The sequence below is a fragment of the Tamandua tetradactyla genome, chromosome 25, assembly GCF_023851605.1.
Source record: "Tamandua tetradactyla isolate mTamTet1 chromosome 25, mTamTet1.pri, whole genome shotgun sequence".
Taxonomy (NCBI): domain Eukaryota; kingdom Metazoa; phylum Chordata; class Mammalia; order Pilosa; family Myrmecophagidae; genus Tamandua; species Tamandua tetradactyla.
This window is the reverse complement of record NC_135351.1, coordinates 28,008,033-28,035,398: the sequence shown is the minus strand read 5'-3', so window position 1 is coordinate 28,035,398 and position 27,366 is coordinate 28,008,033. Positions and strand designations below refer to the sequence as shown.

General features: G+C 40.3%; 1 protein-coding gene and 1 long non-coding RNA gene across 9 annotated transcripts in view; one reads left to right on the top strand and one right to left on the bottom strand.

Moving 5' to 3' along the window:
- Positions 1–27,366, top strand: part of RIPOR2 (RHO family interacting cell polarization regulator 2) — a 252,946-nt gene that overhangs the window by 185,446 nt on the left and 40,134 nt on the right. For 6 of the 8 annotated variants that reach the window (XM_077143790.1, XM_077143791.1, XM_077143793.1 and 3 more), the window contains 7 exons: positions 6,705–6,768; positions 15,189–15,232; positions 16,393–16,518; positions 17,261–17,409; positions 18,724–18,853; positions 23,068–23,760; positions 26,781–26,962. In XM_077143790.1, the coding sequence (XP_076999905.1) occupies positions 6,705–6,768; positions 15,189–15,232; positions 16,393–16,518; positions 17,261–17,409; positions 18,724–18,853; positions 23,068–23,760; positions 26,781–26,962 (1,388 nt within the window). Of the gene's footprint in view, positions 1–6,704; positions 6,769–15,188; positions 15,233–16,392; positions 16,519–17,260; positions 17,410–18,723; positions 18,854–19,264; positions 19,415–23,067; positions 23,761–25,591; positions 26,759–26,780; positions 26,963–27,366 lie in introns of those variants that run through there. The other 2 variants (XM_077143797.1, XM_077143796.1) reach the window with 2 other exon arrangements.
- LOC143669194 (uncharacterized) lies at positions 13,290–16,959 on the bottom strand. The gene is made up of 4 exons (XR_013168775.1): positions 16,750–16,959; positions 15,106–15,269; positions 14,423–14,672; positions 13,290–13,460 (listed from the first exon to the last, which is right to left on the bottom strand). It is a non-coding gene; the product is annotated as an uncharacterized LOC143669194 (long non-coding RNA).

Sequence of the window (27,366 nt, the reverse complement as noted above, 5' to 3'; positions counted from 1 at the left end):
AGCATTTCTTTGGGGTCTTGGAGTGGCAGTTCAGGAAGCACAGATCCAAGTAACACTCCAAATCATGTATCCTGGCACTTCCAGGAGAGGGTTTTATTGGTTTTTTGTTTGGGGTTTTGTTTGGTTTTGTTTGACTTTTTAATTGTATAATATAACATATATACAAAGCAAAGAAAAAAATAAAAAAACAGTTTTCAAAGCACTCTTCAACAAGTAGTTACAGGACAGATCCCAGAGTTTGTCATGGGCTACCATACCATCAACCCAGATTTTTTCTTCTAGCTGCTCCAGAACACAGGAGGTTAAAAGGAATATATGTATTTTTTATCTTTTTTTATTTTTTATTTTTTGCATGAGCAGGCACTGGGAATCAAACCTGGGTCTCTGGCATGGCAGTCGAGAACTCTGCCTGCTGAGCCACCGTGGCCCACTATATATATTTTTTATCATCACTTTTTTTTTTCTTTTTTGTGAAAAATAACATATATACAAAAAAGCAATACATTTCAAAGCACAGCAAAACAATTAGTTGTAGAACAGATTTCAGAGTCTGGTATGGCTTACAATTCCACAATTTTAGGTTTTTACTTCTAGCTGCTCTAAGGTACTGGAGACTAAAAGAAATATCAATTTAATATCAGCCATCATATACATTTGTTAAACCCTACCTTCTTTGTATAACTCTACCGTCATCTTTGCTCTTTCTTTCCCACTCTTTTGCCCATTCTAACTTTTTCATGTTGGAAGGGGCTGTCAGTAATATGGGTAGGAAGATGGAACTATTCAATGCTCTGGAGAGGCTAGCCCCTCTGGGTTTTAGGACTTTTATCAGTCCAGGGACCCATCTGGAGGTTATAATTTTCTGAAAAGTTACCCTAGTGCATGGAACCTTTGTAGAATCTTATATATTGCTCTAGGTGTTTTTTAAGATTGGCTGGAATGATTTTGGTTGGAGTTTGGCTGGGGTAGCAATGTCTAACTGAAGCTTACATAACAGTGACCTCCAGAGTAGCCTCTCGACTCTATTTGAACTCTCTCTGTCACTGATACTTTATTAGTTACACTTCTTTTTCCCCTTTTGGTCAGAATGGAATTGTTGGTCTCATGGTGCCAGGGCCAGACTCATCCCTGGGAGTCATTTCCTATGCTGCCAGTGAGACTTTCACCCCTGGGTGTCATGTTCCACATAGGGGGAGGGCAATGCTTTCACTTGCAGAGTTGGGCTTAGAAAGAGTGAGGCCACATCTGAGCAACAAAAGAGGTCCTCCAGAAGTAACTCTTAGGCATACCTATAGGTAAGCCAAGCTTCTCTGCTACATACATCAACTTCACAGGAGTAAGCCTCAAGATCAAGGGCTTGGCCTCTTGAAGAACACAAATACTTTTAAGATAGCATATTTATGGTTTCAAAACCATAATACATATTGTTCTAATTTGCTAACTTCTGGAATGCAATATACCAGAAATGGAATAGCTTTTACAAAGTGGAATTTATTAAGTTGCTAGTTTATAATTCTAAGGCTGTGAAATTGCCCAAATTAAAACAAGTCTATAGAAATGCCCAATCTAAGACATCCAAGGAAAGATACTTTGGTTCAGGAAGCCCAATGACATTCAGCGTTTCTCTCTTAGCTGGAAGGGCACATAGCGAACATGACCGTGTCTGCGAGCTTTCTCTCCAGGCCTCTTGTTTCATGAAGCTCCCCCAGAGGCATTTTCCTTCTTCATCTCCAAAGGTCACTGGCTGGTGGACTTGGGTACTCTCTTCCTTCTGTCATGGTGTTCTGCAGCTCTCTCCTCATTCTCAAAAGGAACTCTCTCCAAAATGTCTCCTCTTTCATAGGATTCCAGTAAACTAATCAAGGCCCATGTAGAATGTGTGGAGACATGTCTCCATCTAATCAAGTTTAATACCCACAACTGATTGAGTTACATCTCCGTGGTGATAACCTAATCAAATTTCCAGCCTATAGTACTGAATAGGGATTAGAAGAAACCATTGCTCTCACAAGATTGATTAGAATTAAAACATAGCTTTTCTAGGATACATAAATCCTTTCAAACCGGCACACATATATTTCCAGGAAAGTGCTAAATATTAAAAGACAAATATAAAAATTTTTCAAATCATAAAAATAATTATACAACCCCAAATCCATATCCCCAGTGATAATCATTGCTAGGATTGTGGTCCCAAAGTCAGAACTCTCATTCTCGGAGAGCCTCCCATTCCAAAGTTGAAAACCTGAGGATTCTCTTGACCCTCTATATAGAAGTCACACCCTTCTATGCTTCTCTGTCACAAAGGACATAGATGCAACCTATAGATACAACCTGAGGCCATTTGCCCAAGAATATCAGTACTACTGATCACATAGCAGGTGACAGGGACATTTACTTATATTATTGCTATACATTCAAAATACATTGAGATTGCTATGATCTTCACTTTTCCTTCTATGAAATAAACTTGTGTAGGATTCATATGACTTGATAGAAACCACAAGACATATAATTGGTGGAACTGTGTTTCAAGTTCCTGTGTGTGTGTGTTGGTCAAAAGCCTGGGCCCTATCCATAGTTTTCAGTAAGTTTTATCTTCTTAGTGCTCAAAATAGCTCTGAAAATAGGAACCCCAGAGGGACATCCATTTGGCAGGAAAGGGAATAAATAAAATGACACAACAGGAGCTTCTAGCATCATCCAGATCCACATGTCTCCATAGTGAGAAGTCCTCCATGAGCATCTTCCAAAGTTTACAGACTCTGGAAATGCAAATCCTCTCTGGAATGCACAGGAAGGACAATATCTTCAGCATCACATAGCCAGGCAGCTCCAAGATGGTTACATGTTCTGTTCTGATTACATGGCTTATGATGAAGAATTGGCGCCCTTTGCCTTCTAGGTGTGTTGAGGATTCTGAGGACCCAGACAGTTGCTTGGGTGGCTTAAAGGGTGATAGCTGGTCTGGACACTGTTTCTTTTTCTGAGTTACAGAGCCCAAAATTGTAAGAGACAGTGAAGGCAACTAGATTCTGAAGCAGGCTCCAGAAGAAAGCAGCACTGTTTTCTTCTCCCAAAGTCCTGAACTGACCAGGTTTTTCTCAGGGCAAAATCTGAAACAAGACTTCTTAACCTAAGTTCCTCCTTTCAGAATAATGTTTTTTAAATGCATAAAATAAAATACGTGGGGGATGTGAGGGTAGTTCAGTGGTAGAATTCTCGCCTGTCATGGGGGAGACCTGGGTTCGATTTTCGGTCCATGCACTTCCAAAAACAAACAAACCAACAAAAACAAACCAACAAAAAAAATTCAACAAATGGTGCTGCAACAATGGGATACTCACATGGAAAAAGAATGAAATGTGACCCCATCATACAGCATAGTCCCCAAAAGAAATAAATAAATAAAATAAAATACATGGGAGTTCAGAGGAAACAGATTACATTGAAAAACAGTTATTTCAATTGTCAATACAGTTACTAAATATTTTTAAAATCAAATTTGTGGGGTTAATAAAGAATATTAACACAACAAATGTCAAGATCTAGTAGTGGGTCTACTAACTACTGACATTCAAAGTAATAAATGTTATAAATGATTTTTCAAGTTATCTGCAACCAAGTGACACGAAAACATGATTTTTATGTGTGATGAAGCCACAGGAACAGCTAATACATCTGTAGCTTTTCTACACTCTTGATGTTAGGAGATGTTAAATTTCAGTTAGAAGTTAAAATAAAGATGTGATTTTTCCTTCTTCCAAGTTTATGGACCCCCAAGTTGGAAACCCCAGGCTTAAAGAAGCCTAATTCATGAGACCTCATTTCTCCATGACTCTGAAGTCAAAGAGCAGTTTCCAATTACAGAGGTTGGCCACGTATACCAGCAGATAATGGGCAAGGAGCATTTAAGAGCTGCCTGCCCCAGAACATTAATGTGTCATTTCAGAAATAGCTGCCCTGAGTCAAGTGCTAGAACATAGCACCATGACTTTGCTCACAGATTCAGAGGGAGAGGGCAGATTAGGCAGGAGGAAAGGCTGCCTTAAAGAGGAGTGAAGTCCAGGACTTTGTAGCTTAATACTTCATTGGACAACAGGTGGTTTTGTTTCTTCACTGCAAAAGCCAGGGTTATTTCATCAAGAGGGTTTCGGGCAAGATATCTCCTGGTGCTTCTACAGGTGTAGCATTATTCATCAATGGCTGCATGGGTGAGAAAGAAAATAATTCTGAACCTGGATGTCCCCAGCTATTAAGTTAGCTGCCCCCTCCCCCAGTTTTTCACAGACACTGATCGCAATTCTTGTATGTGTAATAACATTGTTAAGATTTTGGAAACTTGACGTGCTCCTTCCCAAGTGACACCCAGTGATACCACACCAATGGAAGCAAATTGATTTCCAACACCGGGACTGTATTTTCAAAGCTTTCAAGCTGCACAGAGCTCAAATTTCATGAGGTTTACTCCAGCTTTACTAAGCTACTTCAGCTACCAAGGGCTTACAAGGAATAAGGCAGTATCACTCTGATTGCACTCCACCAGTGTGCCAGTTCAGGGGTGTGATCATTTGGAGCAGAACAGAGGTGCAAATAAGAATCAGAACGTTTAGCCTTACTAATGAATCCTGAAGTACTCAGCTAATAAAATTCAATTTTTTTCAATACCTGCCTATGCTCATTGAATTGGCTGAGTTTAAGTTGGAGCCACTACCTCCAACCAGGAACGCAGCCTTGATGGAGGCTGGCTTCTCAGGGAGAATCGTGCAGATGCCACCACAGAATGGGAGTGGCTTCTTAGGATAGCAGAGGTAGCAGCAAAAACTTATGCTGGCCAAGATACAGAAGGGGACAGTCTCTGGCCACAGCAGTTTTTCCTTTCGATTTCTAACTCAGATTCCTCTGGTCAATTCCTCATATGTTGAGGAAGCAGTGGGAGGTGGGGGGGGGGGTAGTTATGTATCTAAACACATACATGGATAGCGTCACTCCTTCTGCCTTTACTGTGCCCTCAGTCTTTGAGTGAGCAGAAGATACTCTGTCAAACCCAGGAAACATTTTTGGGGTCCTTGGCATTGCAGCGGGAATTCTACTTCATCACCCAGGCAGCATTGAGCTCTTGGGCACTTTTGCCCCAATTTTTATTAGAAAAATGTTAAACCTGAAGAAAAGTTGAAAGAATAGCACAATGAACACCATATACTTTTAGCTGGCCTCACCAATTGGCAACATTTTGCTATGTTTGCTTTCCCTCTCTCCCATATATGCATGCTTTTATGCTGAGCCATTGGACAATAAGTAATAGCTAGCATGACATTTCACCCCTAAATGTTTTAGCATAGATCTTTTAATAGTAGCCTATATAACATGTATATCTTCTATATAACCACATACCATGATCACAACTAAGAAAATTAATAACAATTCTGTAGAATTATCGCGGTTACCTCATTTGGCCCACTAATGTCTTTTAATAACTATTTTAATGTAGTTGATCATTTTCCAAATCAAGATGCAAAAGAGGTTAGTGCATTGCATTTGGTTGTTATATCTCTTTCATTTAGAATTTTTTTCATAATATTCCATTTTTGAAGAATCCAGACCAATTCTTAAAGATTAATCTGTATTTTTGGATTGTTAGTTTGTGATCTAATTTAACTTGTTCTTCAATGCACTAAATTTCCTGTACAGTAAAATAGAGGCTTGCCCAGACTCCAATTGAACATTTTGTCAGGAATACTTTACAGATCAGTGTAGAGAATGGGGAGCTGGTACTTAATTTGCACAGAATTTCTATTTAGTTTGATTGTCAAGGTTTGGAAATGGATGGTGGTCATAGTAGCATGTTATTGTGAGTGTAATTCGCAGCCCTGAGTTATGTATGTGGATGTGGTTGAAAGGGGGAGTCTGGGTTCATGTATGTTACTAGAATGAAAGTTACAAGATAAAACATGGGACTGTATAGCAAAGTGAACCTGTTGCGGATGATGAATTGGGATTAGTAGTTACAAATATTAATATTCTTTCATGAATTATAACAAATGTACGACACTAATACAAGATATTAAATAATAGGGTAGTATATGGAGAAAAATATACCTAAGGTAAACTATGGACTATGGTTAATAGTAGTATTTTAATATCAATTGTAACAAAGATACCATGCTAATGCAAAGTGTCAACAATGGGGTATATGGGAAGACTGTATTTTTTACATGGCTTTTCTTTATACCTACAACTCTAATTAAAAATAGTAATATTTTTTAAAACATTATGCTAAGTGAAAGAAACCAGAGTACTACATGTTGTATAATTCCATTTATATAAAGTAAATATATAGAGACAAGAAATAGATTAGTGGTCATGTAGGGATGGGGAAGCATAGAGGGACTGAAAGATAGCTGCTAAGGGGTATGGGATTTTTCTTTTTTGGAGTAATGAAAATGTTCTAAACTTGATTGTGGTGATGAATGCACAACTCTGTGAATATACTTAAAGCCATTGATTGTACCCTTTGGGATGGACTGTATGCAAATATATCTCAAAGCTGCTTTTTAAAAAAGAATAATTTACAGGCATTGCAGTGTAACTCATTGCAAACAGGTGAATACTTGTCTCTTGTTTGTGCAACGTGCTGTGCTTTGAGCTGTTGCGTAAAAGGAAGCAAGTGCTAATGCTGCATGCATCTCCTGTCCTCTTTACAGAATATGTGCACCATTGAAGCGGAGTTAGAGAATCTGCTGGGAGAGTTCTCCATCAAGATGAAAGGTATTCTTTTTCCGCCTCTCAGAGAGATTAAGAAGGAATTTCTGCAGAGCTCCTTGAATTTAGGAGCACACATTATTTTTATTTCTCCTTGCAAAGATACTGGGCCACCCACTCTCAACAATCCCCACTTATGTTAATTTAGTGATGCTCCAGAATCTTCTCATCCTGAGGCTTGCCTTCATACTTAAAAAACTACAACAAAATTTCAAACATTCACAAAAATAGACAAAATATTACAATGCATCTTCATAAAACCCATCACCTAGATTTAATGATTAGCAAGATTTTGCCACATATGCTTCTTCCGTTTTGTTTTTACTTCAATGACATAGTTTAAAATAAAGTCCAGATAGGCCAGTCTACCCTGGTTTACTTCTATGTGCAATGTGTAAAGAATAGGGACATTTTCATACATAACCACAATGCCCATTACTATCATATTATCACATCTAGCAAAGATATCTTTGTAATTAACCCATTCCATTATCAGATTTCCACAGTTGTCTCAAAAATGCTTTTTACAGTTTTTTTGTTCAAATCAGGATCCAAACAAAGTCCATGCATTATAATTGATTGCTAAGTAATCTTTTAGGTTTCCTTTAATCAGAAACAGACCGACCCACCCCATCCTACCCCTTTTCCTACCGTTGACTTGTTGTAGAAACAATTGCTGTAAAGAATGTCCCACATTCTGGACTTGTCTGTTGGTTTCTTTATGATGTCATTTAAATAGTTCCTTGATCACCCATGTTTCCTGTAAACTGTGTAAACTGCCTACTGATTTTTGCTGTTACTCCCATGGTGGATTAGGCATTTTCCTCTCCTACCCAGTGCCTTTCAGTGGTTATTACAGAAGGTTCCAAACAAGAAACAATATTGATCTATCTTCAGAAACAAAAGAGACTCTGGTTTTAGAAAATGGAGTACCGCCTATGTGTTGTCAGATTTAAGGCTCAGTAGCCAAATAGAGCTGTCAAATAAGCAGTCATCACAGCTAGTCCAGTTTTCTTTTTAATTCTGGCATATTCCGCTGCAGTGAAGGGGGCTGGTGTTCATGAAACATTTCTTTTTCTGAGGTTTCTTAGCAGCTTGATCCCTGGGTTGCTAATGGCGATTTAATCACCCTCTTGTCTGTTTTATGCAATTAAGGGCGTAAAGAAGGGGGACTTTTCTCAAAAGTACTCAACAGGAGAGCTTCATTTTCAAATGAGTCATCTAACTCAGGAGGGAAATTTCTCTGTCAAGTATTCTGCAGGATCTGTGAGAGCTTCTGGGAAGGGAGTATACCTGGAATAAGAACGACCTTGACCTTGCTTTCCAAATGGGCATATATACCTCTCTTCTGGCAGATCTTATAGGGAATCCATTTGTTATTTCGATGTCTTTCCTCTCAAAACTTTTTTTTACTTCTGTTCTCTTTTTAGATTTTTAGGTCCATTCTCTTCATTTTGGAGTCCTCACCTGTTCAGCAGTTCCCAAGCCACTCAGGCCTTGACCCCACCCCAGCAAATCAAAACCCAAGGTTCTGGGATGGGGCCCTGGAATATTTTTTAAACTGAGGACGATTACATAAGCAGCCTGATTCGGGGGTGGGCGGGAGGGAATACTGCCCTGAATCAGTGTTTAGCAGAAAATGCTTCCTTCACTTCCCCCCCGGCACTCACGCATAAGCCCTGCAGATGAGTGCAGCTGCAGAACTCACAGCCTAAAAAAAATTCCGATCATGCACATCTTATCACTGTTAATACAATGGGGACTATGTCTCATCTGCTTCTGATGCTAACAATTGTCAAACCATCAATTTTTGGTGGAGTGGTAATTTCCTCATTTTACAGTTGGGAAAGGGAGGCTCAGAGAGGTTAAATGACTTGTCCCAGAAGTCACACTGTAAGTTGGAGTCAGTCTTAGAACTGACTTCCCATCACCTACCCCTTATTAGGCTGGAGGTTTTAACAGAGCAGAGCAGATACTATAAACTGTTGTCCCAAAAATGGTGTCCTGGGTGGGAAGACACTCTCTCACTGAGTGCACACAGATACCCTGGAAGCAATGGGGACGAAAGGCACCCCATCTGCCAGATCTGGGGCCTCAAGCCTGGTTGTTAGTAGGAATCCTGTCATCCACTGGAGTCACCCAGCCACCTAGCTAAATAATAGCACTGGGTTCTAAAGATGGACTGACAGAACTTTCTGTTGCCCCTGCTCTTCTATCTCTGCCTCGCTGCCATGGTCTCTCTTTCCTGCCTTCTCTGCTTCCTTTGTTTCTCCCTGGACTCTAGGGCCCTCCAGGACCTGAAACTCATTCTCCTTTTTTGTTGACTTATCTCCCTTCTACTTTTCTAATCTAACATGAAAACTTGGAAACTACGTCTGTGAAGCCTTTTGTAGGTATATCCCGGGAAATCTTCTCCCCTGATAAAGGGAAGCCCCCTGTTTTAGTTAGGTTCAGGTGTCAACTTGGCCAGGTGAAGGTGCCTAGTTCTGTTGCTGTGGACATGAGCCAATGGCATGTGAAGCTCATCTGCCACTGATTACATCTGTGGTTGGCTAGGGGGAGTGCCTGCTGCAATAAATGATGTTTGATTTCATTGGCTGGTGCTTAAATGAGAGAGGTCCACGCAGCACAGCCCAAGCAGCTCAGCATACTCATCTCGGCACCTGCAGCTCAGCCCAGGCCTTTGGTGATGCAGAAAGGAAATCACCCCAGGGAAAGTTGTTGGAACCCAGAAGTCTGGAGGGAAGGCCAGCAGAGATTACCTTGTGCCTTCCCGTGTTAGAAAGAATCTCAGATGAAAGTTAGCTGCTTTTCCTCTGAAGAACTGTATCTTTTTAAGTAAATAAATCCCCTTTTATTAAAAGCCAATCCATCTCTAGTGTGTTGCATTCTGGCAGCTTTGGTAGACTAAAACACCCCCTCATGCTGCCAAGAAATCCTATATCTTTGCATTTAGCTACTTTCTTGTATTACTTATTCTGGCAAAAATAACCATGCTCAATAAACATATTGACAGAAACTGAGACTATTTCATAGTATTCTCAGACCTAGTAACCTCAACTTCCTCTTGCCACACCTTTGCATACTTCCCTTTTCTCTCCACCCCTCAACACATAGACAAAGACCCTTTTTTTTTTTTTTTTTAAGATGGGGAATAGGGTAATGATCAAAGATAAGTTTCAAGCACTTACAGAGTTTCTGTTTTAGGCCAAGGACTAGTTTCTGTCCTGATGAATAAAGGCGCCTGGCCTTGGGTTCCCCACAGCCTGCTGGAGGAAATGGCCATATAAGCCTGCATTCTAACGCAATGGAATGAATAACCTGCTAGACCAGTGGTGTGGAGTGCCATTACTAGGCTAGGGGTAGGGGTGCCACTGACCTATCTGGGGAAGGAGAGCAGGGGGGAAGAAGTCTCCATAACGTAATCTTCGATGGACTGTCCTTCTGGGCAGTTGAAATCACACTGGAATAGCACTCACCAAAACGGGGGAAAGTATGCTCAGAATGCCAGGTAGACTGCTGTGGCTGAAGTGCTGTTGGGAGAAGAGTTGTGGAGAGTTATGTGGGCCAAGATTGTGAAGAACCTTGAATGTCAGGCTGAGAGACGGAGAACCAGATTCATATTCCACCATAGAGGTTAAGCAGTGTGGTCCCTTAGAGAGAAGTGACTCTTTTCGCAATTGTTGTACTTAGTTCACATAAAGTTCTAGGCACTGTGTATATCCAAACATCTGTTCTGGCCTGAGTGCAAGATCCTCTTCAGTTTTCAGGGTAGTGAGAAGAGATCAGAACCCTGGAGAGAGAAGAACTATCAGCGGGCTGGCAATTCTGCATTATTTATGTCTGGTGAAAAAAAATCAGCAAGGTCTGAGATGGGAGCCTCTACTGTTCAGCTATTTGGCTGTTTTCCTTGGAGTAGGAAGTGTCATTCTTGGAAAGGAGGATCATCACAGAACTGGAGAAAAAGCATTGGGAGTGTTCTTCCAGCAGCATGGTCTCTAAGCAAAGGAAGGAAAGGGTGGGCGGCTGTACACTATAGCATCTGGGCCCTCCGAAGGGGGCTGGGAAAGAGCTGTGACACCAGTGATGCTGGTGTGTGGTAGAACATAGAAGCCACAAGAGCATGCACGGTGGAAATAAAATTCACCTAGCCCTCTCATCCCTTGGAGGTTTACTGAGTGTCCTTAATGACAGCTTTCTAGACAGTACAGCACAGCAGTGATCACAAAAGTGCTGAGAAAGCATTAAGAAATTTTGCTTTAATAACATGGGCTGAGAAGTTCAAAAATATCACTACCAAGTTCCTTTTTCCCATTCAATTAATTCATTTGGATATGAAATTTCTGCTAATTTTGAAAGGGGAAAAATTAATAACTTTGACAGGATTTTCCCTTTTACTCACCTTTATATAGCAACATTATCAGGTCAGTTTTCTTTTTATCCAGCCTTCTGTTGTAATTGCACAGGTAAACAGGCCATGGATTAATTCCGAACTCATCTGCAGAGGTTTTTAAAGAGCACTTTGAATTTTAGTAGAATTAGCACATTCAGCTTTGGATTTATAAAAGCCTGTCAATTGTGCTTTCTTTGAGAAGTATTAAAAAAAAGAAGACCAACTAAATCTTCCAGAAAATTATTAGTAAAAATTAGCTTCTTTAATCCTGCTCTTATTTCATGAGTCTTTTTAAGTGGCTTGTTGTGTTCTAATTATTAGTGAAGGCTGGATTGGCTCCATGGGCGGGAAGGCACGGCGAGCTGGTGAGTCGCTGCCACCTACTGACAGATGGTGGCATAAAAGCAAGTGCTTTTTTAAGCATCCCTTTCTCCATCTTAACCAAGCCATATCCATCAGTCAGATGAAAATCAGACTCACTTATTCAACAATCAGGCTCACACCTAACCGGGCTAGTTGTAGAAGAGAAAACACAATGTCTCTATAATACTATCCCCATCAAATTTGCATAGGACAAATCATGTTTAAACTAACATAAAATAACCGGGAATTCAAAGGTCACAAATGGAACCAAAAAATTAATATGTCCTATTATTTGGCATGGAACGGATGTGCAAGAGTCTTTGCCTCTTTACTTCCTCCAAGACTGCCCGTGTGAAATCACTAGGTAAACAGGGAGAATTGTTCTAGTCTTCTGGAATACCTGTTTTAAATTTTTTTAGCAATTTTTTTTATTGTTAAGTAAAACATATATACAAACAAAAAATCAATGATTTTCAAAGTACACGTCAATAAGTAGATAAGAACAGATGTCAGAGTTTGTTATGGGTTACCATTCCACTATACCAGATTTTTCCTTCTAGCTGCTCCAAAACACTGGAGACGAGAAGAAATATATATTTTGTGTGTGTGAAAAATAACATATATACTAAAAAACAACAAATTTCAAAGCACATCGCACAATTAGTTGTAGAACAGATTTCAGATATTGTATGGGTTACAATTCCAATTTTAGGTTTTTACTTCTAGCTGCTCTAAGATACTAGACACTAAAAGAAATATCAGTGTAATAATTCAGCAATCATACTCATTTGTTAAACCCTACCTTCTCTATATAACTCCTCCATCACCTGTGATCTTTCTCCCACTTTTTGTGGGATTTGGGCTATGGCCATTCTAGTTTTTTCATATTGGAAGGGGCTGTCAATAATACGGTATAGGGGATGGAACTAGTTGATGTTCTGGAGCAGCTGGCCCCTCTGTCTTTCAGGACTTACCTGATCCAGAGACCCATCTGCAGGTTGTAGGTTTCTGGAAAGTTACCCTAGTGCATGGAACCTTTGTAGAACCTTACACAATGCCCTAGGTGTTCTTTTGAATTGGCTGGAATGGTTTTGATTGGGGTTTGGAACGTATGTAAGGAGCACTGTCTAACTGAAGTTTACGTAAGAGTGACATTTGAACTCTCTGAGTCACTGATACCTTATTTGTTCCATTTCTTTTCCCCCTTTTGGTCAGGATGGTATTATTGATCCCACAGTGCTAGGGCCAGGCTCATCCTTGGGAGTCATCTCCCATGCTGCCAGGGAGACTGTCACACCTGAATGTAGTACCATTTTTAAGTAATACCATTTCATTTATTCAAACATTGAGAAATAAATAGGAAAAAATTAAAATCATACAAAATCTCTCCACCCAGTGCTGAACTTTTTAAAATTTTGAGCATCCATCTACTCTTACCTCCATGTACTGCTTGCCAATATGTGTGATTTTTAAAATATCTTTTTTATTAGAAAATAAATACATGATCTTCAAAAAAAATTCAAATAAAAATTACCACCTAATGTCAAAACTTAAAAGTTCTCCATAATCCCGTCCTAAAAGATATAATTATTTGTAAGTTTGGTGTATGTTTTTTCTAGACTTTTTTCTTACGGATGATTTTTATGTAGTGGAGGTTATACTCAACGTTAAGTTTTTGTATCCTTCTCTTTTTACTTAATATTATACCATAAATATTGACTTTTATTAGAAGCTCACTACCATTTTTTCATTCGATTCTTAATTGGGATTTTTAGTCATATAATTTTGTTAGCTCTTTTCATCAGAAAATGAAAAAGTGATAAAGATTTTTGCCCACTTTTATTAAATTTGCCTCGTTCCTCGATTAAAACTTTCAATCTTTGGGTCCTCTGGGTGCAGCTGGCCTTGCGCTGTGATGGGCACAGAAACAGCCCCATTAACTCTGGAAAACAGATGAATGCAAAGCCGGGATTACCGAAAAGCTTCTGTTGATGAGTTAACAGAACTCTGTATTCACTGTGTGCACGTGACTTGCTTACTTCCTCCCCACACCTCTGTTCATGCTCAACACGTGACAGAAGTGCAAGGAATATTTGTTGGATGGATACATGATATTCCCTAAGCCTGGAAGCATCCCCACAATTTTACCACCGTTTTACTGTGGTGAAAGTCTGTTACGCAATTGCCACCTTCCTCCATGAAACTTCCCTACCTTAAATGAGATAGTATCTTTTCCTTTTCTTAAATTATATAAGCAATACATTCTCATAAAAATTCAAAATACACCACAAAGGAAATATTTCCTTTTACTGGCTCTCCCTTGCTACCCCTCCCATGTGTCATTGGCTCTCTCTTTTCATATAGATAACATCTTTTAAAATGAACAGCATATGGCATGTACTCAATAAATAGAATCATCCCACTCCTGAATATATAATTGTTACCACTTATTAAGCACTTCCTATGTACCAGTTGCCCTCTCTTCTTGCAAACAACTGTCATTAGACAGACGTTGCTATCCTCATGTTAAAAATGGAGAAACTGGTGTTAAGTAAATTATCTAGCATAGGCTAGCTGGTAGACAAAATAAAAATCAACCTCGGGCACATGGGTAGTTCAGTGGTTAGAATGCCCACCTTCCATGTGGGAGACCTGGGTACGATTCCGGGACCATGCACCCCCACCCCCCCAAAAAAAAATCAACCTCAGGTTTAACTCCATCTTACTGCCTACAAGTTCTGTCTGTTCCATTCCTTTGGGTTTTAACTATATTTTGATCTGCTTTATAGTATCTATAAAATCTCTTAATTTCAAGATTGTTACCCTAGTGTCTAGCATAATGGACCTTCACATACAGTGAACTGTCAATAAATATTTTTAAAAGAAAGAAAAAGATGATCAAACCCAGAGTTCCTGAGATGTCCTAAGATGGCGGCCATCAAGTCTGATGAGATTTGTTCTTGCCCCTTCCCCAGCTGTCATCCTGGATTAGAAATGACTTGCTGGACTTGGTGGTAGAAGAAAGGCCCCTATCTTCATTTTGAGGGTGGAGTTGTTTGTTGTCATTTGTTGGTTAGTTTGGTTTAGTTTGGCTGGTTTGGTTTCATGTAGATCATAATCCGTCCTCCCTGATTTCATAACACAATAGATGATCCTATCATTATGTCAGGTAAAAAAGATAAGGAAAACAGAAGAATGAGTGAATTGGGGAGAAGCAGGGACAATACGTATGTGGAATCTTTCCCCAAATGGGAGACGTTTACTAGAAATCACTAATCTTGGGTCAGTAAGAAAGGCAAGAATGCAATTTAATTGTCATGGAAATATGTTGGTAAACAAATTAATGTTTCTTTTGGGTCCTAATATTCTGATACTAGAACCTGACCGGACCTTAAATAAGCCAAAGTGAGAGCCAACCTCTCACTCCCACTGTAACAGCATATCCTGCCCCAGAAACGACCTCTTCATCATTCCATCAAGGAATGTCCCCTCTAGCTGAGCCAGATGGAATTCTCTATAATGGGTGTTTCCTCAGGTAATCCCACAGAAATGTTATATGGGTTTTCAGGAAAGGCTAGTGACTTTACCTGAGTCTTTAAAATGTGCCATTGTGGGTTTGTAAAGAGAATAAATATTTTCTACAGTTCATATCCCAACTGCTTTCTTACAGGTCTGGCTGGCTTTGCTCGCCTGTGTCCTGGAGATCAATATGAAGTGAGTACTGAGTCATTCTAGATGATGGAATTGAGATCTTGAAGGATAAGGGGCAATTGTCATTATTGTTTTAGGGGAAAAAAAAGAAATTAAGCAAATTAGAAATTTTTGAGATTGGTACAAGACCTCTCATACACTCTTCATTTAGATTCACCAACTTTTAACGTGCTACATTTACTTTAATTTCTTATTTTATTTGTTGCTGAACTATTTTTTAACTCTTTTAAATAAGCACAGACATTATAAGCCTTCACCCTAAATTGTCCTATGACTGAAAGGTCGTTTTCTCATAGAATCCTTCTACAATTTTCAGCACCAGGGTGTATAACATTGGCACTTCAGCTAATGTCATGTAAAAGATGGTCTATATTCCTATTTTACCAATCATCCCAGTATTATAATTTATAGCAGTTTTTTATTCTGACCCAAAATCCAACCCAGGATCATAACTGAAGAATCATAGTGTCTAGATCTTTCTTTATAACAATGTACTCCATAAAGTAAAAAGTATTTTACGTTTTCCCCAGGAGACATATTCGAATGGGAATTTATATGATAATTGTGTCTGTCTCCTCTAAAGCGCTCTATAATCATACCTCTTGGAGATTAAAAAAAGAAGCATCTTTCCCTAAACTCTACAGCTCTCAAACCTAGGAGAGACTCACCCCTCTCCCCAGACTATGTAGGGTTTCAAAGTCCACGTCCAGCACCATCTCCCTCTTCTAGAGGGAGGATGTCTTATTTCTTGCTTCTGATGTTAAGTAGGTTTTGGCTGGAAGTTTCTCATCTTTCCAAAGGAGCTGGGAGTGTGGAGAATTAACCCCAATGGCTGTTCTTTTAACACAGAATTAACAAGAGAAAGAACTATTTGACATGAGTGAGCCGAAAGGCACTGTGCAATACTAAAGAAAACCCTCCACTCCCTCTGTCTTAGAGAAACAGAGTTTATTCCTTTTTAAAAGTCTCTCTCCACTTGCCATCTGCTCCACCTTCCAGAGCCCAGGAGATGTGGAGGAAGGGATACAGTGGGGTGGAGTGGAGACAATGGAGAAGGGAAGAGCTGCGGTTGCTATTTTTATTGCCCTTTGGGTCTTGGTGTTTGGGTTGGGAAGGTGGGTGGGACAGTGGAATATGAAGGTCCTTTGATTTCTTCTCCCTAGATTTTCATGAAGTATGGCCGACAAAGGTGGAAACTGAAAGGCAAAATAGAAGTAAATGGCAAACAGAGCTGGGATGGAGAAGAAATGGTTTTCCTGCCCCTGATAGTTGGATTAATTTCCATCAAGGTAGAGTGTTGTGATTGCCTTTCCTTGCCCAGTGTCTTTCCTGGTGCCATGCTGGGTGAGCCAGTTTGGTGGGGACTTTTTACCAGCAATGTCTGCCTATTGCTCCTCCATCCCACAGCCTTCTCTCTGCACCCCAAACATATCACATGACACCCACTGTGAACTAAACAGGCTGCTGTAACAAATGCCACCTAATGGGTTGGCTTTAACAAAAGGAATTTATTGTCTCACGGTTTCAGAAGCCGGGCGACATGCATGCCTCCTCCCAGCTCAGTAGCGTTCTGGTTGCCTGGCAACGCTTGCGTTCCTTGGCTCTCCTGGCACGTGGCAATGTCCTCTCTTTTCTCTTCCAGGTTCTCACTGTCTTCAGGATTCCAGCTCCTCCTACTCACTATATCTGAATTATTCTACTTGTAAAGAGCTCCACTAATCTGATTAAGACTCAACCTCATTTGGTTGGGTCATAATTTAACTAAAAATAGCAATGTCACGAAGTCCTGTTAAGAATCGGTTCACACCCACAGGAATGCAGATTAAGAACATGTGTTTGGTGGGGGGGCAGGTACATAATTCAGCCTACCATAATGGGCTTTAGAGATATCTACCTCTGATTTCTAATGTGATTCTGGAAAAAAAAGGAAACATAAAAAAAAAACTGGCTAAGAAACAAAAAGAAAAAGTAAAGAATATCTCTACCTTTCTCCTCTGCTGCCATGTAAGGCGCTCTTGCTTTCTCTCCCAGGTCACAGAGCTCAAGGGGCTAGCATCTCACATCCTGGTGGGCAGTGTAACCTGTGAGACCAAAGACTTGTTTGCAGCCCATCCTCAGGTGGTGGCTGTTGACATCAATGACCTTGGCACCATCAAACTGAACCTGGAAATCGCCTGGTAGTAAGTTGCCCCTTTCGGTTTCCTCACATAGAAATATGTGCTACAAGATGGTGGTACTGAAAGGGTGGTCCACGGGCCACCAGCCTCACCAGGGAACTTGTTAGAAAAGCAGAATCTCAGTCTCCACCAGAGTCAAGTTCGCCAGGGGATGCTCATGCCCAGTCTTGAGAAGCCTGTGTCGTATCACTACTGTCCTCCTCTACTTCCTATTTTTAAATATTTTATTCCACCTCCTTCCCTCCCTCCCTCCCCTCTGCCTTTTAGTACTTAAAGAGAATTATGGCTTGCGTTGTAGACTTATTTGGAAGAAGATATGGTCCAATGTGAGAAAGTTTAACCTCAGAGAGATCCTGTTCTCACCATGATGATCTCATTGTTTATCCCTCTTTATCTCATAAACCTCACCTCACACTGCCTGGGAAAATACTTAATACCCTTAGTCCCTCCAAAATCTTATTTACCGAAATAGGTTATTTCCAAAGGGCAAGGGATACCTTCTTTCAAAGCAATGAACTGAAAAACTGGTTTTCTGAAGTCACCCACTGAGAAAGGTCATGATGAATTTAACACTAGTTGCTCAAAACTTTGGCTATTATCCCCTGATATATTACTCAGTAAACCATGGCTGTGGGTATTAAAATCCAGGGTCTCCTTTACAATATCGAGAGTCAAGCATGAAAACAGCCAAGACCCGGTTGCATTGTCATCAAAATAGTGCCCACATCTGTTGCCTGGCCCTTCCCTCCCCATAATTTGTAGTCATTGACATCTCCAGTATCAGATTGTTCCTCCTGCAGGATGAATGGGATGGCAGTGATGGTAAGTGGAGTCACTGCAAGCAGGATGCTATTCTCGCCTCAATCACACAAGTAGCTCTGTGTCAACTGAAATGAATCGGCTTCTATTTTTGAATGTTTTCTGTAGGACTGAACAATAATCTGTTAATCTCTTGTATTGTTAAAGCATCTACCCCTAGAAAACTCAGTTTTTGGAGACTTTTTTCCCCAATTAATCTTCAACATCTTGTTGGATTAGGGCAAGCATTAATATGCTGATATTTCTGTTCTTAAAGAGGAAACAGATACATCTAGATTTACAGATGGCCAATAAATTGTGTTTAAATCACTGATAGTAATCTCTGGTCTGTTTGGTGAGTCCAGAGTCAGTTTCCTGCCCTCCATTCTTTTTCTGTATTGGTGTATTTCTGACAAGCCAATTTGGCCAAAAACAGCCCAGTTCACACCAACCACATCTGCCCCAAGGTCTGGTGATTACAAGTGTAACAAATGACAAATGAAGACCTGTGTTTTGCAGTCCATTTGACGTGGAAGACATGACCCCATCGTCAGGAGCGGGGAACAGGGCGGCGGCCCTCCAGAGGAGAATGTCCATATACAGCCAGGGAACCCCGGAAACACCCACCTTCAAAGAGCACTCTTTTTTCGTAAGTTCAGTGCTGTCTCTGGAATTGAGATGGATGAGCCTGAGCCAGTACTTGCACCCCATATTTGAAATGCTTAAAGTATGATGCGAGGGATTCTCAATGTTCCCAATAATATTATCCTTAAAATTTGCCCTAATCACAGAATATAGGCCTTTAGCCATGTATGTACCAGAGGCAAACCTCCTCTGTCTTTTCTTTCCCCTCCCCCTGTTTTACCTACTGTTTTGATAAAAACATAGAAACTTCCCTAAACCTTCTCTAATGCCAGCCTTTTAAAGATGTTGATGTGAATAATAACCTCCTTGTTTTAATCAAAAAGGCTTGCTAATGCAAAAAAGAACCTTGTTAAAAAGCTAACATCGTAACCTGATGCTGTCCACTAACTCCCCAATCTTGCTTTGACTTCTGAAGAAATGGTTACATCCTTCACCAGACAAGCCAAGGCGGCTGTCTGTCTTGAGTGCCTTGCAAGACACTTTCTTTGCCAAGCTGCGCCGCAGCCGCTCTTTCGGTGACCTGCCCTCCCTCAGGCTGAGCCCCAAGGCCGTGCTAGAGTTCTCCGTGAGTGTGGTCTGCTGCAGCGTCAGTGCTTGACTGCGGGGGCTTGTGGCATGTCTGCTTTTTGCATGTCTCTTGTTTCATTTTCTCTATTTCTCTCACTGGGTTGGGCAAAGGGTTGACTCTGTCCTGTCCTGGGGGTGGAAAGCTTGGTCATGCATGCCGCTCAGGTTTGTCCTTCTCTTCTAATGAGCCCTGTTTTTTGTGCTGTGATGTTTTTCTCCACTGTGGCAAAGATATCCATGGTAACAAGATTTTCATTAAAAAAAATACAATTGTAGTTATGGTCAAAGTAGATTTGATTTCAGTAGTTAAATAAGTTTATCAGCGTTGATGCACAGTTTGGATGTTCAAGGACTGGCATTTGAGGAACTCATAAGGATTTAAATCAATTTTACAGGAACAAATTTTATTTAAAAAGATTCTTTTTTTAAAAAAATTTATTTATTAATTAAAAAAAATTTAACAAACGAACTAAAACATTAACATATATAATCAGTAATTCACAATATCATCACTTAGTTGCATATTCATCATCTCTTAGAACATCTGCATCAATTCAGAAAAAGAAATAAAAAGACAACAGAAAAAGAAATAAAACGAAAATAGGGAAAAAAAAGATTTTGCATACCATACCCCTTATCCCTCGCTTTCATTAGCATTTCAAACTAAATTTATTTTAACATTTGTTCCCCCTATTATTTGTTTTTATTCCATATGTTCTACTTGTCTGTTGACAAGGTAGATAAAAGAAGCATCAGACACAAGGTTTTCACAATCACATAAAAAGGTTCTTAGTCTTAGTTTATTATAGTGCTTATTAATTTTCTAAAAAAAGCCCTTTCATTCACATTCATCAATGTTATATGCTATATATTATATATATATACACACAGATACATATAAATAGATATACATATATGTGTATATATACGTTACTATACATACACATTTGTAAATACATATACATATACACACATATACATGTTATGTATTATGTCACAAGTGTGTATACATACATATATATTCCTATGCACATGCATTAATATGGAGAGAATATTCCTCTTTAAAGACATATAAAGTAATCTTTGTCCAGAGAGAAAAGGATTAAAACTTTTCTGGTTACTAATAAAAATTGCATCTTAGTCATTCATTGAGTAAAAAAAACACAGATGAAAGAACCAAACACTAGTGGTGTTTCAAAGGAAAATGGTAAGACTATACAGGATGCAAAAATAATATGTACCAAAGGCAAAGGCAATATAGCTAATATAGTTGTATGCTATCAGTGTAATGTGTATGTGTATTCATGCTGCTATCCTAGATGTGAGATGAGTTGGTAGAGGTTTTAATAGCATAATTTAAACAAGAGCAAGATTAGAGAAAAATTGGGTTTCCTATGGCCTTTTAGTTGAACACAAAGGTCCTCAGAGCAACTGTTCCCACCTGGAACAGTCTACTGCTACAGGCCCAGCTCTCACTTCTCCACTCTGCATCCTCTCCTGGAACAACCCTGTACTTCCCATTGTCCTCCAAAGTCTCCACGCTCTTTCAGGATCTCACGTCTGTGCACGCACACTTTTCATTCAGTCTAGAATGAGCTTTTTCCCCTGCTCCTGTCCCATGCCTAACTGTGCTCCAAGGCTGAGTTCCAGAACCACCTCTTTCTCAGGAGTGGCCATCCCTATGCTGGGGCCCTTACCTTATTATAGTCATACTGCAGTGATAATTGTATCTTGCTGTTGTGTGTCTTTATAAGGTTGTCCCCTTGATAGGCCATAAGTCCGCTTGGGGAAGGCATCTCAACTTCCTCTAATTCAATACTTGCCACTCAAGTGGGTGCAAATTGAGCTGGGAAATGTGGGACATTGAGAGATGACTGGGGAGGGCTAGGGAATTTAAATACAGATCGCAACTCCCCAATTGCCCTGACATAGCCAATACCTCCCAGTGCCTTTAGAGTCACCAAGAGATAGAGGATCCTCTGGACTGGAGCACTTAGAGGACATGAGGGTTCTGTGAGATTCCCAAAGGATCTCCACACATGAGATCCAGAAAGTAGAACTCTGGGCCTTCGCCCATTATTCTCCCGAAAACTCCCCCTTTCATCTCTCCTGAAAGCATAGTTAGGGGGTAGGGAATGGGTACAAACAGAGGGGAAAGCAAACTGGAGTGAACAAGGGGTTGCTCAGCTGAAGGGAGAAGAGGAAGGTCAGAACCCAGCCCCTCCTATGCAGTGCCTGAAGGAACTCTTTTCTCCACCCCCTCCCTCCACCCCCAGAACTTTGAGGAGCATAGTTCGATAATCACAAATTGAGCCAAATCGCTCTCAGTTTTAAAGGTGAAGAACTTGAGCTTGCATAGTTACTTTGTGACATGTGCTTTTCCTCATCCTGTAGTTAAAGTAAATCACCTTCCATCCAGAGCAGATGGACAGTTGGGGTTGACCTACCTGCACAGGCTGGGACCTAGAAGCCTCAGAGGTGGCAGTGACAGGACCAGGAAACCGCTGCAAGAGAACAGGGAGCCTTTGTTTTTCCACTTGTCTGCTCCCCGTTTCATCAGCTGTACATTTTGTTTCCTGAGCTTATTCCTTGTGATAACTATTTGTTTTATATAATTAAATAGGCATTATAAATTAAAATAAGTATTGGCTTGGTACTTACCGTTGACCTTAAAAACATTCAATGCAAATCTGGCCAATGTTAATCAGAAATCCAAGAAAAATTATCCATTTGGAAGTGGTTAATCTCAAATCACATGAAAAAAATTAAATTTAAAAAATTTTTTAAAATCACATGAAAACTTTTCCACAGAGCAACATTTGGCACTTAATACTATACAAAGACCACAGTATAAGGAAAGATGACTTAACAGTTATTTTAATGCCTGCGTAAATTATTATCTTTGTTACCTGGATATTTCTGACCTCTGCCGTCAGAGCTCTGCTTCATAAAGCACACCTGTGAGACAGCTCAGGCATGGTTGGCAGAAGACTTAGTGTTTCTAGACACCCTGAGAGCCCTGGGGTTTGTGTTTCTGAAAGATAGATGTTCAATATTTATTCCTTTTCTTCTATTCTTATAGAAGCTGCAAAATCTATAAAACTTGTTGCTGGCCTTGACATTTATGGTTTGGTTATGAAATTTACATAGACAATCAAATCTTTGTAAAATAGTATTTTCAAGAGCTTGGAATTTGGGGGTAGAGAATAGCAAAAATGAATTATGAAACCAAAGCAGTCGAGAACATCACATCTTTTGAGTGAAAAGGCATGAAAACTGGAGTCTTTTAATATTGATGAAAAAAATATATCCAGTATGTTATTCATAACTATGGCTGCCAAATATTGTGAAATCCTGGGATTTAGGAAATAAGCCACCCCTCTTCACTTTTCTTTTGAAAATTATGGAAAAGTAAATAATTAGTACAATGAACTTTTACCTAATTCAACAACGGAAACAGGGTTTTTAGCAGCTTGTATTTTTGTTTCTGTTTTGTTGCCAAACACGAAGAAACCAACAAATAAAATGCTAATATTACAAAAATCCTGAATTGTCTTTAAAAAATTTAATGGGCTTCTATTTTGTGGAAATAAACCATGCCCAATGCATCATGTGCATTTAAAATAATAATGAGGTGCCTTGTATCCACAGTCTAATCTACCTGATGACATCTTCGAAAATGGAAAGGCAGCTGAGGAGAAAGCCCCACTGTCCTTCAGCTTCACTGATCTGCCTAATGGAGGCTGTGCCCTCACTTCCAGCTCGGCTGGCTCTCCCTCCAACACATGCTCAGCAAATCCAGAAATTACCATCACCCCTGCAGAGCTTAACCGTGGCAGCCTGACCTCCCAGAGTGAGGGCACAGATGACACCGGCTCAGAGTCTTCCAGAAACTCCTCAGCAGAAGGCCAGGGGTCAAAGTCACACCTGGAGGGACACGCAGAGGTGCACATGAGGCCCCCGCCGGCTGCCTCTGAGGCTGGCCCTCAGCCTGCGGGCGCTGGGGCTGACCACCTGGTCCTGGAGAATGAGGTTGCAGAGGCCCTTCTGCGAGAATCGGATGAGGCCTCTGAACTCAAGCCGGTGGAACTGGACACTTTTGAAGGAAACATCACAAAGCAGTTGGTGAAGAGGCTCACCTCAGCAGAGGTACCTGTGGCCTCGGAAAGGCTGCTTTTTGAGGGCTCTGTCAGCGGGGAGTCCGAAGGCTGTCGATCCTTTCTAGATGGAAGCTTAGAGGATGCCTTCAATGGGCTTTTCCTCGCATTAGAACCACATAAAGAGCAATATAAAGAGTTTCAGGCGCTGAACCAAGAAGTCATGCACCTGGATGATATCCTAAAAGTAAGTACCTTTTCAGGAAAGCTGGATTAGGGTTGGAGGAAGATGTCTCAAACTGATATCCTGTTTAAGAGAGTATTTCTTTATTTTTACCCTGTCCCTTCACAGGATAGTTAGATGATAGCTCATTCAAATGCCATTGATTTTTTTTTTTTAGTGTCAGTACATTTTAATTTTTAATTTTCTGACAACATGAAATCAATTTAACTAATTAGGAGTTAAATGAAATCAATTTAACTAATGATTAGGAGTTAAATTAAAAACTCCCAAAATGTCTAAACTCTTCCAGTTCCATTAAGTATTCTCAAATTTAAGTATTCTCAAATGTGAAGTGGCGGTATTTTGATCATCATAGCATCACTGAGGTGTTCCTGGATGGATCAGTCTCTGGCAATAGCAGGGGCAGGGAACCCCTTCCCTGATCAGGGCCTGAGTTAGCCAGCCCTGCAGTAGAGCCTCGGGCTGCCTGGTGGAGGACTCCCAGCCCTGCCGGACTTACCTGAATCAGCACGTCTCGGTGCTCCTATTAATCATCAGGGAACAACCTCCAGTCATGAGACCTAGAAGCCAGGGAGCCCCAGTCACCCCAAAGGTATCTTCCTCAATCCATGGTGATCAGAACAGGCTAGGGTAGAAGTGGGAGGGTAGGAGTGAGAGGTGGGGGAGCAGTATCATCTCATGTGTGAGGTTTCATGAGCTCATAACTTCTGTATCAGAATGTATCTGCCTCTACCTAGCACACAGATCCAATTGTTAAAATACTACACAAGATGACAAGACCTGGCTATTTGTCCCAAATCCCACTGCCACTTCTTGTATTCTTTTGCTTTGCCATTCTGATTTCTACTTTGTAACACAGAGGAGAATTTTGGGTTCATTTTCTTGCAAAAGCATTTCTTTGGGGGCCTGTTCTGGAAAATATGCTTAAAAATAAGGTTCTGTGGCAAGCTGAGAATCAACCCACAGAAGACAGCAGCATCTGTTTGTATACCTGTTTTAAGATGTGGCCTTACTTGTGACAGCTGAAACTACACTCCCAAGGCTTTTTGGACAATCTCAGCCCTCTCCACTTGCTCTGTCCTGCTGACCTGGCTCTGAAAGGGATATGCGCCCAAGGCAAATCCATGCTCTGCCTCTCCAAGTCTTCTAATGTTCATGGCAGATTAGTTCAGCCGTAGGCAGAGCCTTTGAGAATGGAAGCTCTGAATCTGCTTTCTGTAACACATAACTAAAAGCATCAGTTCAGACTTGTGCATGGAGGCTGCTTGTCTCCAGGGAGAGCACCATTTCTCCCCTTGAAAAGTTCTTGTCTATTCTGCCTAGTTGACAAGCTTTACTTCTTGGGCCAAGGCCTTAATTTCAAAGTTCTGAGACATAAATTGACCCCACCTAAAGCAAATGCTGTAAACGAAGCCAGTCATAGTGGTAGTTCATGTTTCCAGGCATCTAGGGTGCTAAGTAACTTAGTCCACCAGTAAACACTTAAGCAAGTCATCTGTTAGACTTAAGAAAATCTAGTGGTCACAGATTTCTTTCCTGAATGTTATTTCAGTCTGCTGTTACTCCAGAGCTTTCCTGCTACTAAAGTCCTCAACTGGACCTCTCTGCTATGATCAATATTTATGCACATTGATATTGTACAAGACCAAGTTCTGCAGACAGCTAGCTTAAGAAAGAAAGGTCAAAGTGGGTTGAGTCTGGACCAGTCCTGTCTCTCCCCAGAGATTTAGAATGTCATCAGAGTTTACATCTGGGACAACTGGCTTTGTATCCAGTCAGAATTAAAGCATCAGCTGGACAAAGCGTTCTCTTTTTTTCCCCTTCACATTCCTAGGATGCTAAACATCTTGAGGATCAGAAACTAAATGATGCTGCCTCTTGGACGGAGATCACTGAGGGTGAATGAAACAACTGTGATTTAAAAGATGGAAAGATGTTTTCCCATATGTGCTTTCGTGCCATCTTGAGTATCAGAGACAGATCCCATCAAAGCCCCTGTGTTAAGAAATCAGCATGCAATGCCACCTAACTGGATGGAGGACATTTAGTTCTTCTTACTTGCAGGACTTTGTCCCGTTCAATCCACCTCAGCATCCTCTTGAATGTTTGGAAGTACTTTTCTTTGTTTCTGTGCCCATAAAAACTGGCATTATCCTATTTACAATGTTTCTGTTCATGTCCAGCAATATAGGATTGTCTAGGCCATGCAATGAGTCCAGGCCTGATCAGGGAAGTGAGAGGTCTCATTCCTTCAAAGGGGAGCTCTAGAAGAAGCAGGATGGCTTCTTCCTACATTTATACCATTCATTTTTTTCTCATTCTTAAAGAAAGTTATAGGCCAAGAATGTAAAAGTAAGATCCAGGCTTCTTACTTAAGGAGCGGGGGCTAGGTGAATTTGAGCAGTTTTTTGTTTCTGGGACTTGTTTTGTAACTCCTTTACTATAGGTATCTTAGATGGCTACCTCCTATCTCAGGACACTGGAGAATTGCCACATGGAATTAGATATTGGTTAGTAGCCTTGACTCAGTGGCTCTTAAAATTTGTCTGCTGGTTGTGTTTTATTTGGGATTGTTCTTAAAAAATTGTCTGCTGGTTGTGTTTTATTTGGGATTGTGCACGAGGGAGAGGGAAGGCAGCAAGTATGTTTCTCGAGATTTTGGGTTGAAATATTAAAAAAAAAAAGTTTGATAGAGAATTTATAACAGAAGGAGAGAGAATCAATAAAGGCTCCCAGTGTGCCTGTCCACCAACCTCCACAGTTATCAGCTCATGGCCAGTCATGTCCCATCTATTCTTCTGTCTGCTTACTTCCCTCTGGATGATCTTGAACAAATCCCAGATACTGTGTCATTTAACCCATGGTTGTACTTCGTTTTCGAATATGAAGATTCTAAATGCATAAAAGAATGCCAACAAAAAAAATAAAAGCTTGAAAAAAGAATTTAACATATTGCGTCTCGTGTGTTGTGTTTCTCCTTTCGATTGTGTTGATGTTTTCCTTGGTGCCTTCTGCCCTTGCAGTGCAAACCAGCAATCAGCCGCAGCAGGTCTTCCAGTTTAAGTCTTACAATTGAAAGTGCTTTAGAAAGCTTTGATTTCCTGAACACCTCTGATTTTGATGAGGAAGAGGATGGTGATGAGGTTTGTAATGTTGGAGGAGGTGCTGACTCAGTATTTTCAGACACTGAGACTGAGAAAAATAGGTAAGTCTGTAGTTAGTATCTGCTTATGTTTCTTCATTCATAGCTGATAATAGTTCCCTGTTACCGTCATAGATTCCTGATGGACATCTCCAAAAAGATAAAACTCCCTACATGGATGACCGATTGGCTTATAGTTCCTTTTCATTATCAAGTACAACTTTAAAATATTGTTCACCTCTTCTGGGTTAAATGAAAAGAAATTGTTTGCCTCATTATAAATGGAGGGAGAAATTGTGTGTATGCACAGTACATGTTTTCTTATAGTGCACAGTGTCTACAACTTGATCCCAATGTAATGAATTCCAAATTAACTAAGGAGACGACATTTCTGGAGAACTCTTACTTGATCAAACATTTAGGCCCGGTTTTCCTTAGATTTGGATCTTACCACTACTGATTTCCTT